The sequence below is a fragment of the Nerophis ophidion genome, linkage group LG23 (assembly GCF_033978795.1).
Source record: "Nerophis ophidion isolate RoL-2023_Sa linkage group LG23, RoL_Noph_v1.0, whole genome shotgun sequence".
NCBI classification, from domain to species: Eukaryota; Metazoa; Chordata; class Actinopteri; order Syngnathiformes; family Syngnathidae; genus Nerophis; species Nerophis ophidion.
The window spans coordinates 5274752-5290935 of NC_084633.1; the positions used below are offsets into that span (position 1 = coordinate 5274752).

The 16184-nt window shown below is 40.9% G+C and overlaps 2 protein-coding genes across 30 annotated transcripts in view; one reads left to right on the plus strand and one right to left on the minus strand.

Annotated features, from left to right (window-relative positions):
- The window catches only part of LOC133541842 (calcium-binding protein 5-like), a 76701-nt gene that overhangs the window by 24549 nt on the left and 35968 nt on the right, over positions 1-16184 (minus strand). For 8 of the 29 annotated variants that reach the window (XM_061885504.1, XM_061885503.1, XM_061885496.1 and 5 more), the window contains exons 1-2: positions 4140-4391; positions 3752-3873 (exon numbers count right to left, since the gene is read on the minus strand). The exons of 3 other annotated variants lie outside the window; for them this stretch is intronic. The gene's annotated coding sequence lies outside the window, so the exon portion shown is untranslated. Of the gene's footprint in view, positions 1-3751; positions 3874-4139; positions 4392-16184 lie in introns of those variants that run through there. 18 more of the 29 variants (XM_061885501.1, XM_061885494.1, XM_061885495.1 and 15 more) reach the window with 5 other exon arrangements.
- The window catches only part of LOC133541849 (uncharacterized), a 39958-nt gene that overhangs the window by 3654 nt on the left and 20120 nt on the right, over positions 1-16184 (plus strand). The window contains exon 3 of the mRNA XM_061885543.1: positions 546-555. Within this exon, the coding sequence (XP_061741527.1) occupies positions 546-555 (10 nt within the window). The remainder of the gene's footprint in view (positions 1-545; positions 556-16184) is intronic.

Sequence of the window (16184 nt, forward strand, 5' to 3'; positions counted from 1 at the left end):
CTACTGTTTTTAGGAATTTGCTGCAAAAATATTTTTTTTCTCCTAAGTTTTGAACTGAATTTGGAGGCCGGAATGGTGTTATTGGGGTTGATTGGAAAGTTGAATAGAACTGAATTACAGTATATTAAAGAAACCACACTTCTGCCAAACATGTTTTATCATCTGTGATGTTTCAAAGTTTGTCTTTCAAAAGAGTGCTTTAAACGCCCTACACTTCGGACGCTGGAAGTTGCAGGTCAAACCACAGTTCATTTAACCTGAAGAGATTTGGTTACATTTAAATATTTACATTAATGCTGGATTTGAATTATTTGTATATTAGACAACAGCAAAAGTGGTTGGTAAATCTAGTGCAAATTCAGCTTAAAAGATATTTTGGTTGCACTTTTGATGTTACTGAAAATGAGAGCAGAAAAGGTTTACTCTTGTTAATTCAAGCGAAAGTGATGGTGGCACCTAAATAAGATGTGAATACATTGACCATTAATTCTAGTTTACTTGCTTGTCTGTATCCATAATTCATTTAAATCTAATCCCCTTAAAAGACATAAGAATGTAGGAAACTTCACCTGCAGTATCCAGTATTTATTTCACAGTCTCACTGCTTGAATTTTTGCCTAAAAACTTTGGCTTAAAGTTACCCTTAATCGTACCGGCAATTATTATTTGAATCAAATCGTCGTAAAATGAAATCATTACTCTCCTGATAAAATTTGTTTTTGTTATTGAGTTTATTATTAACACATCTTTGGACGTTGACAAAGTGAACCGCATGAAAATCTGTCGAAATTGGGCAAGTTGTGATTCTTTTTCAAATAAACAATACATTGAACATTAAGTAAGAAACCAAAGGGAAAAATGTGTGTGTAAACTGACAAAAAAAAAGATTAAATATATTAAAGTATGGCAGCACGATGGAACAGGGGTTAGTGTGTATGTCCTGAGTAGTCCTGGGTTCAATCCCGGGCTCAGGACCTTTCTGAGTGGAGTTTGCATGTTCTCCCCGTGACTGCGTGGGTTCCTTCCGGGTACTCCGGCATCCTCCCTCTTCCAAAGACATGCACCTGGGGATAGGTTGATTGGCAACACTAAATTGGCCCTAGTGTGTGAATGTTGTCTATCTGTGTTGGCCCTGCGATGAGGTGCCGACTTGTCCAGGGTGTACACCGCCTTCCGCCCGATTGTAGCTGAGATAGGCACCAGCGCCCCCCGCAACCCCCAAGGGATTAAGCGGTAGAAAAATGGATGGATGGATAATAATCTATTTTCATCATATTGTGTACATGCATAGACACTTTTCTTTCTTTCTTTTCTTAGTTTATTTCGAACATTAATATTTACAACACAATACAATACAGACAATACAATATTACCTCACTTTACATCACGCCCGAAAAGGAGTAGGAAGAAGCCAAGCTTATTTAATCCTACCCCTTTCCCACTTCAGAGCGCCCACAAATACATACATCTACTGACCTTCTTGCTCAGCACGATAAATAATGAATAATTCCACTTGTAATCAAAAATAACGTTCAAAATATAAAACATTCTCATGCATTTTTATGTTCAAGAAGTTGTGTTAATGGTAAGAAGTAATTTATTTATTATTGGTTAGTGTGGGACTTGCCCTCTTGGGGGTTCTTCAGACCACCAGGCACCGACATGAGAGCCTGTTCCGGGGTTACAATATTTTTTAATTTTTCAATAAGTCTCTTAGTTGCTTTCGAGCATTTGTCTTTTTCTCTTTCGTTCTCGCTCTCTCCTGGCTGCTGCTTATAAACAGAGTGACAAGTGATTAGAAAACAAGGCCAAGCTGGGCCATCTACGCACCTGTCGCTGATTTCGAGGTCGGCCCTGGCAACACCCCGCTTCGCTGCAGGCCCACAGGCCACGCCCCCTCCACAGTTAGCTTCAGAATAACAATGTTATTACAAAGAATAAGAGACCTATTATACTCTAGAAATGTTGGTCTTACTTGAAAATGCACGCTTTGAGTTGAGTTCAGTGTTGAAAAAAATATATGGCTCTTACGGAAATACATTTTAAAAATATTTGGCTTTTTTGGCTCTCTCTGCCAAAAAGGTTCCCGACCCCTGCTCTAAGGTTATATTTCTCCTCTTTAGTTGAGAAGAATTGTTGTACATTCTTTGGTAGCAGGTTATAATTTGCTTTGTACATCATTTTAGCTGTTTGCAATTTTATCAAGTCATTGAGCTTTAATATTTTTGACTTTTTATAGACAATGTCAGGCTGTTCTCCACCTGTGCTGACGTGTATAAGGTGTTCTGTCGTCTTTTGCGTCACAATTTGTACTTTATAAAGTTTTGTTTTATGACATGTTTATTGTTAGTTATTGTGTATTATTCCCCGCACAGTAAATAAGTAGTTAGTGGGACTGTAAGTTTAGACAGCATGTTGTGTAGTCAAGTACTCTTAACCGTTAATGACAATTGAGATTGCAAAGGTCTTAAATACAAGATTGGCTGCACAATTGCGGCAAGAAGAATTTTCACTTTATTGTCGCGTGTGATCTTTATTATTAGGTAGTGGTTGCTGGGACATGAATCAGCGAATATGCTGCAATGCAAATTTTTCATGTGGGCAAGATATTAAATCTGTAATTATATTGATTTTTGTGATCACAGCTGAGGACACATCTTCTCAAATCTTAGGAAGTAGTAATGCTTGAGTCCGGGTCAGTCAAGTCCAAGTCGAGTTGCAAGTCTTTGATATTTTCAAGTTGAGTCCTAAGTCATCAACATTTTGACTCAAGGCCACAACTCTGATCACAATAGAGCAACACCATTCAAGCACCCCTGCTGTGTTGCCTGTGCTATTATTTTGTGACAAATATACACACTTTTATCAAACTCCAAAGTTTGACCGCAAAAGGCAAACTGACTTGAAATTTCTCATGCAGTTCAATGTGCTCTACAGTGGGAAAAAACAACTGCAACTTTATGGTGTGAAGCCAAATTGCCACAAAATTTGTTACAAATCTTCACGAGATGGACAAGGACATGTCTGTAAAATCTGACCAAGATTGGTTGAAAAAACATGTCAACCATTAAGCATAACGTCTTTGATGGGGCACTGGTGTGACTTAGCAACTTATTGCCCATAAGTCAGTGACTATTGATTATATAACTTTGAGGATATCTGTGTTAAATGTATGGGCAACACAAATATTATTCCCAGTCACCTGATGAAGGGGTTTTAATTATTTAATGTCAATGTATATATTATACAGTGACATTAGTTTCACTAACCTTAACAGATAAAATTAATGAGAGACAATGTTTAACCCAGGGATTCTCAAACTGTGGTACGTGTACGACTCGTAGTACGCCAAAGATTCACTTAATTAAAGTACAGTGTTATATTTTGCTATATTCAAAAACAGTGTTACTGTTCAAACTGCTTGTTATGTTCAGTTATGTTAAGTCAGAGCAAATTATTGAAGATACTTGTTAAATAAAACCCCTGGCCTGTTTTTAATGAATACTTAGCCCTACCATGCTAATTTATTTTAATGTTGATCATTATGGTGGTACTTAAAGAGACACGTTTTTTCTGAGGTGGTACTTCGTGAAAAAAGTACGAGAACCACTAGTTAAACCAATAAAACAACCTGTACAGGCAATGTTTTAGTCAAGTGTTTACATTTCAAACTGTCATACAAGAGAAAAGGCAATTTAACCAATGCAAAAGAAAGTTCTACATGAAACTGAAATAAAGTAAAACAATTTACTGCTTTGACTGTTCTCTCTGGACTTTTCCTTGATGACAGTTTGACATTTAAGACTTTGGTCAACGTTTTAGACATTGTTCGACTCTTAAGTCCTGCTGAATTGTTGCTCTTTGCCTTTGTTTCTGTTTGAAAATATAGAGTATGCATAATATTTGTATTAAATAATATCAAAAGTGGTATTCATATATATATATATATATATATATATATATATATATATATGTATATATATATATATATATATATATATATATAAAACCTTACAGGCTTAGATGTTTCTACTATTTGCTGTTCCAAAGTCTCGAAAAAAAAAAATTGTACACATATACCCTGCTAAAAAAAACACTTTGTATATTCCAAGTCTTTGTTAAATATAAATATTTCCTACCTTTGTTTCCGTGTCCAAAAAAAAATCCTCTGCTACGTTCTGGACTGGGGAGGTTTTTGTATGGGCTTGTGTCATTGTGGTTATTACACAAAGAGGGGTGGCACAGTGTTACACATCATAACAAAAACCTCTCATTATTCAAGCGGTGTGCACGCCCTCTGATGCACATTGTTAGCTCTAAAAGGTTGATACATATTTTCCCCAACTAAATCAGAGTCAACTAACTGACTGACTAAACTTTTAGCTCAATTAAAAACACGTTTATTTGTTACAAAACATTAACACTGTAAACATTAGATTTGAAACAATTAATACCTTTGCTAAATTGTGAATTAAAACACACGTGTAGTTGTTTAGTTTGCATCACATGGCTGGAAATAAGATGAGTTAAAGATATGCATTTTGTGGATTATAGATTCTTAGTATCACTAATCTGTAAAGACAAATCTTTGAACCTATTCTAAAACATTTTGGTAACTATAAATTTACAATAATGGGTATGCATTTGGGGTTTAAAAAAACACCATAATCCCGTTTTAGTAAATACCTTGGTTTTAATGTCACGGTTTGGTTCATCTTGGGGGCAGGAAGAGAAAAGAAACCTAACAAAATTAAACAGCTTAAGCCTTGTGTAGAATGCTTTAATGTTTTTTAAAAACATTTTTTTTTATCATAACTATTATTAATCTATATGCAAATTTACTGGTAAAATCTGGTTACTTTCTGTTGTAACATCATTGACTAATTACATTTTCATCACAATTATAAAAACAAAACACAGAACGGCTGTCTGAAAAAAGCTAACAATTAAATATTTAAATTATTGTATTATTTATTTTAGTACATACAATGTTTTTGAGCAATATTTTAGTGAAATAAATTTGGAGGTGCAAAATAACCAAACATAAGTGAAAACAACTATTGGCTTTGGTTTTAAATCCTGAAGTCCTGTACACAAAAACAAAACTGAAAAAAATATTTTGTGATGATAAAATATATTGATCTCATCACTGTAGTATTGACTATATAATGATACTGCAGTACACTTGGTATCAGTACAGTCAATATTTGTATCAATTGGCCGCCGGCCCTTGTGTACATTCAAGAGATCTACCTTAGCAAAGCTTCTTCTATAAAGTCCTAAACTCCTGGAAACAATAACAAAAGAATGACAGAATTTTTTTTCATAATAGTAAAAAATATCCATCTAATCACTGTAGTATCAACCATATACAAATAATATACTTGGCATTGTTTCTGTCAAATAGTTTTATCAGTCTGCCCACCCCTGTTTACATTCAAAAGCTCTAGCTTAGTGATTAGCATGGCTTATTGTGTCCTCGTCTGGTGTTTAGTGCAGCATGTTTAGCTGTTCCTCATCCTCTAGTCCTCCAGTGATATCACTTTAAAGAATGTCAATGTTACTGTTGCTTATTTTCTTGCCATGGAGGCTAGGATTAGTTAGCCATCATCTCACTTGCAAAAACTTTGCCACGGCGTGGTCTCGAACCCACAATTTTCCTGCAGCAAGATCCATCAACACTCAGGCTGGCAGTATGCCAGAACACCCCCCGCTTCACGCCCATGCAACGCTGCAGCTGCAGACTATCGGCTATCAGCGCACCTGGTAATAATCAGGGGGATAGCATAAAGACCAGTCGACCCTTGGAATGAACGCCGGAACGTCGTTAACTCATCGTAGTACGTAAGTCTCTGGCTTGCTTCCTGTTGTCCTCGCATTCGTTCTCTTCGTCCTCCTTGTTCCCTCGTCTCATGTTCCTTGTTTCTCCCGCAGTACCCGTCTTGTGCCGTGTGCTCGAGCTCTCTGCCTCGACCAAACTCCGGACTTAGGACTGCCTTCCTCGATCTTTGACCCTCACTTGGACACGGATCTTGTCGCTTCTCTCCTGCCCTCGACCACTCTGCCTGCTTACGGACACCCTTTTTGCCTCGCTCTCTTGGCCTGCCGAAAGATTCATCCATCACGTACGTACAATATCGTCTGGTATTATTCACATGGTTAAAATCACACATAGTCCTGCATCAAACAGAGTAGCATACACATCCCACTCACTCATCAAAGGTTACAATAAACCGGGTAACCGGAGTTTCTTCGTGGTGTCGTCCCCCTTTACCCCCCCACGTACATAACAGAAATTGCGTTGAGAAAACGGTCATTTGCTTATCTTTGTCAAATATGCGTCACATGACTAGAATGTGTGATTTTAACAATAACACAATAGTATTAAAAACTCTATTGTCAACTAAATTTACATCATTTATATCATATATCTAAATAATATACCCAAAACTGCAAACACTAATTTAAAAGATAAAATAAAACTGATATAATATACCATAGTTTGCAACATTTCTTTGTTTTAGTCAAATGACACAAAGCAATAACTGTTTAAAAAAATTCTGAATTACTGTCATTTCTTTTGATTTGCTTGTCTCTACCTGTTGGAATATTTCACAGACACATTAACGAAACTGCAGACCTTAAGTCTGAACAGCTCCGCAAAACTTCAGCAAAACTCCTGCCCCGGGTTTAAGACCGACTTGTTGATTTTAGGCCTTTTTTAAAAAGGTGATGCTAATTATGCTAACAATGTAAACAGCCAATATGCTAACAACAGATGTGGTACATTGTAATATAATGGAAGCATATTTTGATTCAATCGATGGTTGCTAAATTGCAAAATGACCATGTGATATGCAAAATGCTAATTGGCTAAGGCTAGCATCAATAGAACGTACCAGAAGTGCAGTACCTGGACAAGTGGAAGGAGAGAGCTGATTGGAGGGGAGACAAGGATCACAGCAAAACACAGGTGTACTAATGATGGAAAAAGGTGTAGACCATGGAACAATGAGCACATGGAAAACAAAGACAGCAGAAAACAAGGTAAATAAGTGTTATATATAGTGTGACTTGAGTGAGCAAATAAATTAGCAATATGCAAATAAATATCTCATAAAAGATATGTTGAATTTCTTATAATGCTTTTTAAATGTACAACTAATATGAAAACCCTGATAAAATGTTTCCAACATTCTGGACATGTGCTTATCAACATCCTGTCTGGTTGATATTAATAAACCACAGGAAGCGACCGTTTCTTTCACAGGTGTTTTGTAATATAGCCAACAAACAAAGAAATATTGTAAGCCAAGAACACAACGGATAAAAGATACACGTTGTCACCAGGACACAGGCAGATGCCTGGGGCCCCCGGATTTCCACGGGCCCCCAAACGTTTGAAAAACGATGATTAAAGTTTCCTTCTATTTAAAACAAGTATTTACTTATTTCTGTCTTAAATTATTTATTTAAAAATACTTAATCAAAGATGACTGTTGCGACAGATCCCCTCTCCCTTCTCACGCAATGGAGTATTACACGTTATTTACTGCACATGTGCAGACTTGTTTGAGGAAGGCATTCTGAAACAAACTTGTTGGCGCGGTTGGGAAAAGTTTACCATAGTGGAGCAGAGAACAGAAAAAGGTGAGAAGAAAATAGTTTTAATTGATGATTCAATGACACTGAATGTACTGTAGAATTCAGGCGTCCCCAATCTCGGGTCCGGGGACCAGTATCGGTCCGTGACGCATTTGCTACCTGGCCGCAAAGAAACATTAAATCATTTATAAACGATTGCATTTTCTCCAACTTAACTTTCGCCTGTCCCACGAGACACACCAATAAGATTGTTTATAGATGTACAATAAAACTCCGCATAGGAAGTTACAATTTGTTATATTTGTTTTGACTTTTTGACATGTTACAATGCACATTAATGAAAATATCAAATATAAATGTGACACATTGTAGCCAAAGGCTGATTTCCATCTGCAGTCCCCAGCAGGTTACCATCAACCTGCTGGGGATCTCATTGCAAAGTAACCAGCCCCCCAGCATTATAATGAGTTGTATTTTTATTGCACTTATTTTTGCTGTAATTGTCTGCCACAAATGGAAAGCCGGTCTCTAAAAATAATGCCTACATTAAATCGGTCCGTGGTGCAAAAAAGTTTGGGGACCCCTGTGCAGATGCTCTACAACAGCACCAGTCAGAGGGCGTTGCTGCCTGTCAGGATGCGGAGGTGAAGTGGAAAGTGGCGCTTTCATCACAAACATGTGGGTAATGGTACGCTCAAAATGGTAACCTATTGTAACTCAGGGTATGGTATAATATAGCGCTAGCTCAGCTGAAAGGCACGCTACATCAGTGTTGTTCTCAGTGCTGCCTTCAATACAGTTGATCAGAACATTCTTTTAGATTGCATCAAATCATGTATTGGTATGTCATGTTTATCATGTTTAGCTACTACTTCACTAAAACAATTACAAGGTAAAGAGCAATGGGAAATAATCAATAAAATGGTGCACGTAACACAGTGAATGGTGAAGAGAAAAAAGGCCACCTGAAGAGAGTGCATGGGTCCATCTATCCATCCATCCATCTATTTCCACATATCCGAGGTCGGGTTGCGTTTACAGCAGCTGAAGCAGGGAAGCCCAGACTTTCCTTTACCCAGCCGTTTTGTCCAGCTCCTCCCGGGGGATCCCAAGGTGTTCCCAGACCAGCCGAAACGTTCCCTGGGTTTTCCCTGTGGCCTCCTACTGGTCGGACATGCCCTAATCACCTCCCCAGGGTGTCGTCCGGAGCGCATCCTGACCAGATTCCTGAACCACCTCATCTGGCTTTTCTCGATGTGCAGGAGCAGCGGCTTTACTTTGAGCTCCTCCCGAATTACAGAGCTTCTCACCTTATCTCTTAGAAAGAGCCCCGCCACCCGATGGAAGAAACTCATTTGGGCTGCTTGTACCCAGGATTTTGTCTTTTCGGTAATAACCCAAAGCTCATAACCATAATTGAGGATGGGAACATAGATTGACCTGTAAATTGAAAGTTTCGTCTTCTGGCTCAGCTCTTTCTTGACCACGACGGACCGATGTCCGCATCACTGCAGACGCCACACTGATCCGCCTGTCGATCTCACGATCCACTCTTCCCTCACATGTGAACAAGACTCCCAGGTACTTGAACTCATCCACTTGGGGCAAGATCTCCTCCCCAACCTGGAGTTGACACTCCACTCTTTTCCGCGCGAGAACCATGGACTCGGATTTGGAGGTGTTGATTCTCATCCCAGTCGCTTCACACTTGGCTGCGAACCGATCTAGTGAGAGCTGAAGATCCTGGCCAGATGAAGCCATCAGGACTACATGATCTGAAAAAAGCAGAGACCTAATCCTACAATCACCAAACCGGAATCCCTCAATGCCCTGACTGCGCCTTGAAATTCTATCCATAAAAGTTATTTTGCGGACCAAGCTCTGACACCGAACATACAGGAAGGGGACCATCACAATCAGACAGTCCAATACCCCATACTCTCAGAGCACTCCCCACAGGACTTCCCGAGGGACACGGTCAAATTCCTTCTCAAAGTCCACAAAGCACATGTGGACAGGTTGGACAAACTCCCATTCACCCTCAAGAACCCTACCGAGAGTAAAGAGATGGTCCACAATTCCATAACCAGGACAAAAACCATACTGCTGCTTTTGATCACAGGTTTGACTATCCGGCGTAGCCTCCTCTCCAGTACAACCAGACACAACTTACCGGGAAGGCTGATTTGTGTGACCCCACGATATTTAGAACACACCCTCCGGTTCCCCTTGTTAACGAGAGGAACCACCTTGCAATCCAGAGGCACCGGCCCCGATGTCCACACAATGCTGCAGAGTCTTGTCAGCAAAGACAGCCCCACAGCACCCAGAGCCTTAACAAACTCCGGGCAGATCTCATCCACTCCTGGACCCCTGCCACCGAGGAGTTTATCAACCTCGGCAACCTCAGCCTCAGAAATACGAGAGCCCACCACAGATTCCCAAGGCACTGCTTCTTCATAGGAAGACGTGGAGGTGGGATTGAGGAGGTCTTCAAAGTATTCCCTCCACCGATCCACAGCGTCCTGAGTTCAGGTCAACAGCACACCATTCCCACCATATACGGTGTTGAAATTGCACTGATTCCCTCACCAGAGGCGGCAGATGATGGTTCAGAATCACTTTGAAGCTGTCCAGAAGTCATTTTCCATGGCTTTGCCAAACTCTTCCCATGTTGTACCTGTCCTCTGGGGTTCCATGAGCCATGAGCACTTTCAAGTACTCCGTCGAGGGAATCCAAAAGGAGTGGGTATTCTGAACTGCTATTTGGTGTATCAGCACAAACAACAGTCAGGACCCGTGCCCCAACCTGGGTTAAAATCCAACGTACGGGCTTTGAACCGAGGGACATCAAAAATTGCCACTGCGGCCCGTCTCCGCTCACTGCTCGCAACACCAGAGTGAATGGTTAATCTAGCAAATTTAATTCCAAAGCCTTACACCAGCTCGTTACATTTTAAGGAGGTTTTATGTGAAAGAGGCAACACACCACGAAGAAAAATAGACTGAGTCTGCAGTATCACGTAAAATAGTAACTGGGACTTTTACAATGCTATCAGTCAGTGAGGCAGCACCCTTCATAATAAAAGGGGAATGAACAGCTTGATCCGCACACTCACTTTTAAAAGGAATATGGCACTGAAGGGGCCTTTACCAGAACTACTGGTTTTGATTTGGTTCACTTCAACAAGGGACAGCTGTTTATTAACTGCCTAGGTTTCTTGCAGTATTTTCACATGAGGCTTCAATCAATCAATGTTTATTTATATAGCCCTAATTCACCAGTGTCTCAAAGGGCTGCACAAACCACAACACAAACCACGACGACATCTTCGGTCAAGCCCACATAAGGGCAAGGAAAACTCACCCCAGTGGGACGTCGGTGACAGTGACAATGATAACTATTAGAAACCTTGGAGAGGACCGCATAAGTGGGCAACCCCCCCAGGGGACCGAAAGCAATGGATGTCGAGCGGGTCTAACATGATACTGTAAAAGTTCAATCCATAGTGGATCCAACACAACCGTGAGAGTCCAGTCCAAAGTGGATCCAACACAGTAGCGAGAGTCCCGTCCATAGTGGAGCCAACAGGAAACCATCCCAAGCGGAAGCGGATCAGCAGCGCAGAGATGTCCCCAGCCGATGCACAGGCGAGCAGTCCATCCTGGGTCCCGACTCTGGACGAGCGGTCCATCCTGGGTCCTGACTCTGGACAGCCAGTACTACATCGGACCCCTCCACAAGGGAGAGTGGGACATAGGAGAAAAGGAAAAGAAACGGCAGATCAACTGGTCTAAAAAGGGGGTCTATTTAAAGGCTGGAGTATAAAAATGAGTTTTAAGGTGAGACTTAAATGCTTCTACTGAGGTAGCATCTCAAACTGTTAACGGGAGGGCATTCCAGAGTACTGGAGCTCGAACGGAAAATGCTCTACAGCCCACAGACTTTTTTTGGGCTCTGGGAATCACTAATAAGCCGGAGTCCTTTGAACGCAGATTTCTTGCCGGGACATATGGTACAATACAATCGGCAAGATAGGCTGGAGCCAGACCGTGTAGTTTTTTTATACGTAAGTAGTAAAACCTTGAAGTCTCATCTTAAGTGCACAGAAAGCCAGTGCAGGTGAGCCAGTATAGGCGTAATGTGATCAAACTTTCTTGTTCTGGTCAAAAGTCTAGCAGCCGCATTTTGTACCAACTGTAATCTTTTAATGCTAGACATGGGGAGACCGGAAAATAATACGTTACAGTAATCGAGACGAGACGTAACAAACGCATGGATAATGATCCCGACGTCTTTAGTAGACAAAATGGAGCGAATTTGAGAGATATTACGGAGATGAAAGAAGGCTGTTTTAGTAACACTCTCAATGTGTTACTCAAACGAGAGAGAGTTGGGTCGAAGATAATACCCAGATTCTTTACCGAGTCGCCTTGTTTAATAGTCTGGTTGTCAAATGTTAAAGTTGTATTATTAAAGAGAAGTCGGTGTCTAGCAGGACCGATAATCAGCATTTCCGTTTTTTTGGCGTTGAGTTGCAAAAAGTTAGCAGACATCAATTTTTTTATTTCAATAATACACGCCTCCAGCTGACTACAATTCGGCGTGTTGGTCAGCTTTAGGGGCATGTAGAGTTGGGTGTCATCAGCATAACAGTGAAAGCTAACACCGTATTTGCGTATGATGTCACCTAGCGGCAGCATGTAGATGCTGAAGAGTGCAGGGCCAAGGACCGAACCCTGGAGAACTCCACACGTTACCCTAACATAGTCCGAGGTCACATTGTTATGGGAGACGCACTGCATCCTGTCAGTAAGATAGGAGTTAAACCAAGACAGGGCTAAGTCTGACATACCAATTCTTGTTTTGATACGCTCTAATAAAATATTATGATCGACGGTATTGAAAGCAGAACTAAGATCGAGGAGCAGCAACATAGATGACGCATCAGAATCTATCGTTAGCAATAGATCATTACTCATTTTTACGAGGGCTGTCTCCGTAGAGTGATTTACCCTGAAACCGGATTGAAAGGTTTCACATAGATTGTTAGACGCTAAGTGTTCATTTAGCTGCTCTGCAAAAATTTTTTCGAGGATTTTGGAAATAAAGGGAAGGTGAGACACCGGTCGGTAGTTTGCTATGAGGTCAGGATTGAGGTTAGGTCTTTTAAGAAGAGGATGAATAACCGCTTTTTTGAATGCTAGGGGAACAGAGCCAGAGGAAAGTGATATGTTTATAATATTTGGCACTGATGAACCTAATAATACAAAGCACTCCTTGATAAGTTTCCCAGGAAGTGGGTCAAGTAAACATGTTTGTTTTATTCCATTTACACGTTGTAACAATTCTTCTGTTATTTCATCAAAACGAGAGAAACTATTTTAGAGGGCAGTATCCGCCGTATACACAGTCGTATCTGTATTAATAGAACCCGGTTGTAGCTGGGACGCATTGTCTTTAATCTCCTTTCTAATGAGTTAAATTTTCTTATTAAAGAATTTCATAAAGTCATCAGCTGAGTGGGTGGAGCTACTGGAAGGAGTCCCTTGTTGGGTTAGCGATGCTACTGTACTAAACAAAAATTTAGGATCGTTTTTATTAAGGTGGATGAGATTTGAGTAATATTTAGCTTTAGCTAAGATAAGCATGCGTTTATCAATCAATGTTTACTTATATAGCCCTAAATCACTAGTGTCTCAAAGGGCTGCACAAACCAATACGACATCCTCGGTAGGCCCACATAAGGGCAAGGAAAACTCACACCCAGTGGGACATCGGTGACAATAATGACCCAGTGGGACGTCGGTGACAATGATGACTATGAGAACCTTGGAGAGGAGGAAAGCAATAGATGTCGAGCGGGTCTAACATGATACTGTGAAAGTTCAATCCATAATGGATCCAACACAGTCGCGAGAGTCCAGTCCAAAGCGGATCCAACACAGCAGCGAGAGTCCCGTTCACAGCGGAGCCAGCAGGAAACCATCCCAAGCGGAGGCGGATCAGCAGCGCAGAGATGTCCCCAGCCGATACACAGGCGAGCAGTACATGGCCACCGGATCGGACCGGACTCCCTCCACAAAGGAGAGTGGGACATAGAAGAAAAAGAAAAGAAACGGCAGATTAACTGGTCTAAAAAGGGAGTCTATTTAAAGGCTAGAGTATACAAATGAGTTTTAAGGTGAGACTTAAATGCTTCTACTGAGGTAGCATCTCGAACTGTTACCGGGAGGGCATTCCAGAGTACTGGAGCCCGAAATGAAAAAGCTCTATAGCCCGCAGACTTTTTTTGGGCTTTGGGAATCACTAATAAGCCGGAGTCTTTTGAACGCAGATTTCTTGCTGGGACATATGGTACAATACAATCGGCAAGATAGGATGGAGCTAGACCGTGTAGTATTTTATACGTAAGTAGTAAAACCTTAAAGTCACATCTTAAGTGCACAGGAAGCCAGTGCAGGTGAGCCAGTACAGGCGTAATGTGATCAAACTTTCTTGTTCTTGTCAAAAGTCTAGCAGCCGCATTTTGTACCAACTGTAATCTTTTAATGCTAGACATGGGGAGACCCGAAAATAATACGTTACAGTAATCAAGGCGAGACGTAACAAACGCATGGATAATGATCTCAGCGTCTTTAGTGGACAGAATGGAGCGAATTTTAGCGATATTGCGGAGATGAAAGAAGGCCGTTTTAGTAACGCTTTTAATGTGTGCCTCAAAGGAGAGAGTTGGGTCGAAGATAATACCCAGATTCTTTACCGTGTCGCCTTGTTTAATTGTTTGGTTGTCAAATGTTAGAGTTGTATTATTAAATAGAGTTCGGTGTCTAGCAGGACCGATAATCAGCATTTCCGTTTTTTTGGCGTTGAGTTGCAAAAAGTTAGCGGACATCCATTGTTTAATTTCATTAAGACACGCCTCCAGCTGACTACAATCCGGCGTGTTGGTCAGCTTTAGGGGCATGTAGAGTTGGGTGTCATCAGCATAACAGTGAAAGCTAACACCGTATTTGCGTATGATGTCACCTAGCGGCAGCATGTAGATGCTGAAGAGTGCAGGGCCAAGGACCGAACCCTGGGGAACTCCACACGTTACCTTAACGTAGTCCGAGGTCACATTGTTATGGGAGACACACTGCATCCTATCAGTAAGATAAGAGTTAAACCAAGACAGGGCTAAGTCGGACATACCAATTCGTGTTTTGATACGTTCTAATAAAATATTATGATCGACAGTATCGAAAGCAGCGCTAAGATCGAGGAGCAGCAACATAGATGACGCATCAGAATCCATCGTTAGCAATAGATCATTAGTCATTTTTGCGAGGGCTGTCTCCGTGGAGGGATTTGCCCTGAAACCGGATTGAAAGGTTTCACATAGATTGTTAGACGCTAAGTGTTCATTTAACTGCTCCGCAACAATTTTTTCGAGGATTTTTGAAATAAAGGGAAGGTGAGACACCGGTCGGTAGTTTACCATGAGGTCAGGATCGAGGTTAGGTCTTTTAAGAAGAGGATGAATAACCGCTTTTTTGAATGCTAGGGGAACAGTGCCCGAGGAAAGTGATAAGTTTATAATATTTAGCACTGATGGACCTAATAATACTAAGAGCTCCTTGATCAGTTTCCCAGGAAGAGGGTCAAGTAAACATGTTGTTTGTTTTATTCCATTTACACGTAACAATTCCTCTAATGTTATTTCCTCAAAACGAGAGAAACTATTTTGGAGGGCAGTATCCGCCGTATATACAATCGTGTCAGTGTTAACAGAACCCCGTTGTAGCTGGGACGCATTGTCTTTAATATCCTTTCTAACGACTTCAATTTTCTTACTAAAGAATTGCATAAAGTCATCAGCTGAGTGGGTGGAGCTACTGGAAGGAGTCCCTTGTTGGGTTAGCGATGCTACCGTACTAAACAAAAATTTAGGATCGTTTTTATTACGGTGGATGAGATTTGAGTAATATTTAGCTTTAGCTAAGGTAAGCATGCGTTTATAAGTTATTAAACCATCACTCCATGCTTGATGGTGCACCTCAAGTTTAGTCGTGCGCCATTTGCGTTCCAGCTTTCTGCAGAATAATTTCTGGGCTCTAGTTTCTTCTGTAAACCACGGGGTGCGCTTTTTTGGAGCCTTTTTTAACTTTAGCGGTGCTATGTTATCAATGGTTTTGCGCAGGGCGTCGTTAAAGTTGTTAGTGAGGTTATCAATAGAGCTCACATACTTTGGGAATGGTACCATTACCGAGGGCAGTAGGTCAGCAAGAGTTGTCGTCGTGGCCGTATTAATGTTGCGGCTGCTATAGCAGTTATTATTATTATTAGTTTGACGAACATGCGTCTGAACCTCGAATTTTATAAGGTAGTGATCGGACAATACTTTAGTGTACGGGAGTATCGTAACTTTGGAAATTGTGATACCCCTGACAAGCACTAGGTCTATCGTATTACCGTTGCGATGCGTGGGTTCATTTATTATTTGTGTGAGACCACAGCTATCAATTATAGTCTGGAGCGCTACGCACGGTGGGTCCGATGGGGTATTCATATGGATATTAAAGTCCCCCATTATGAT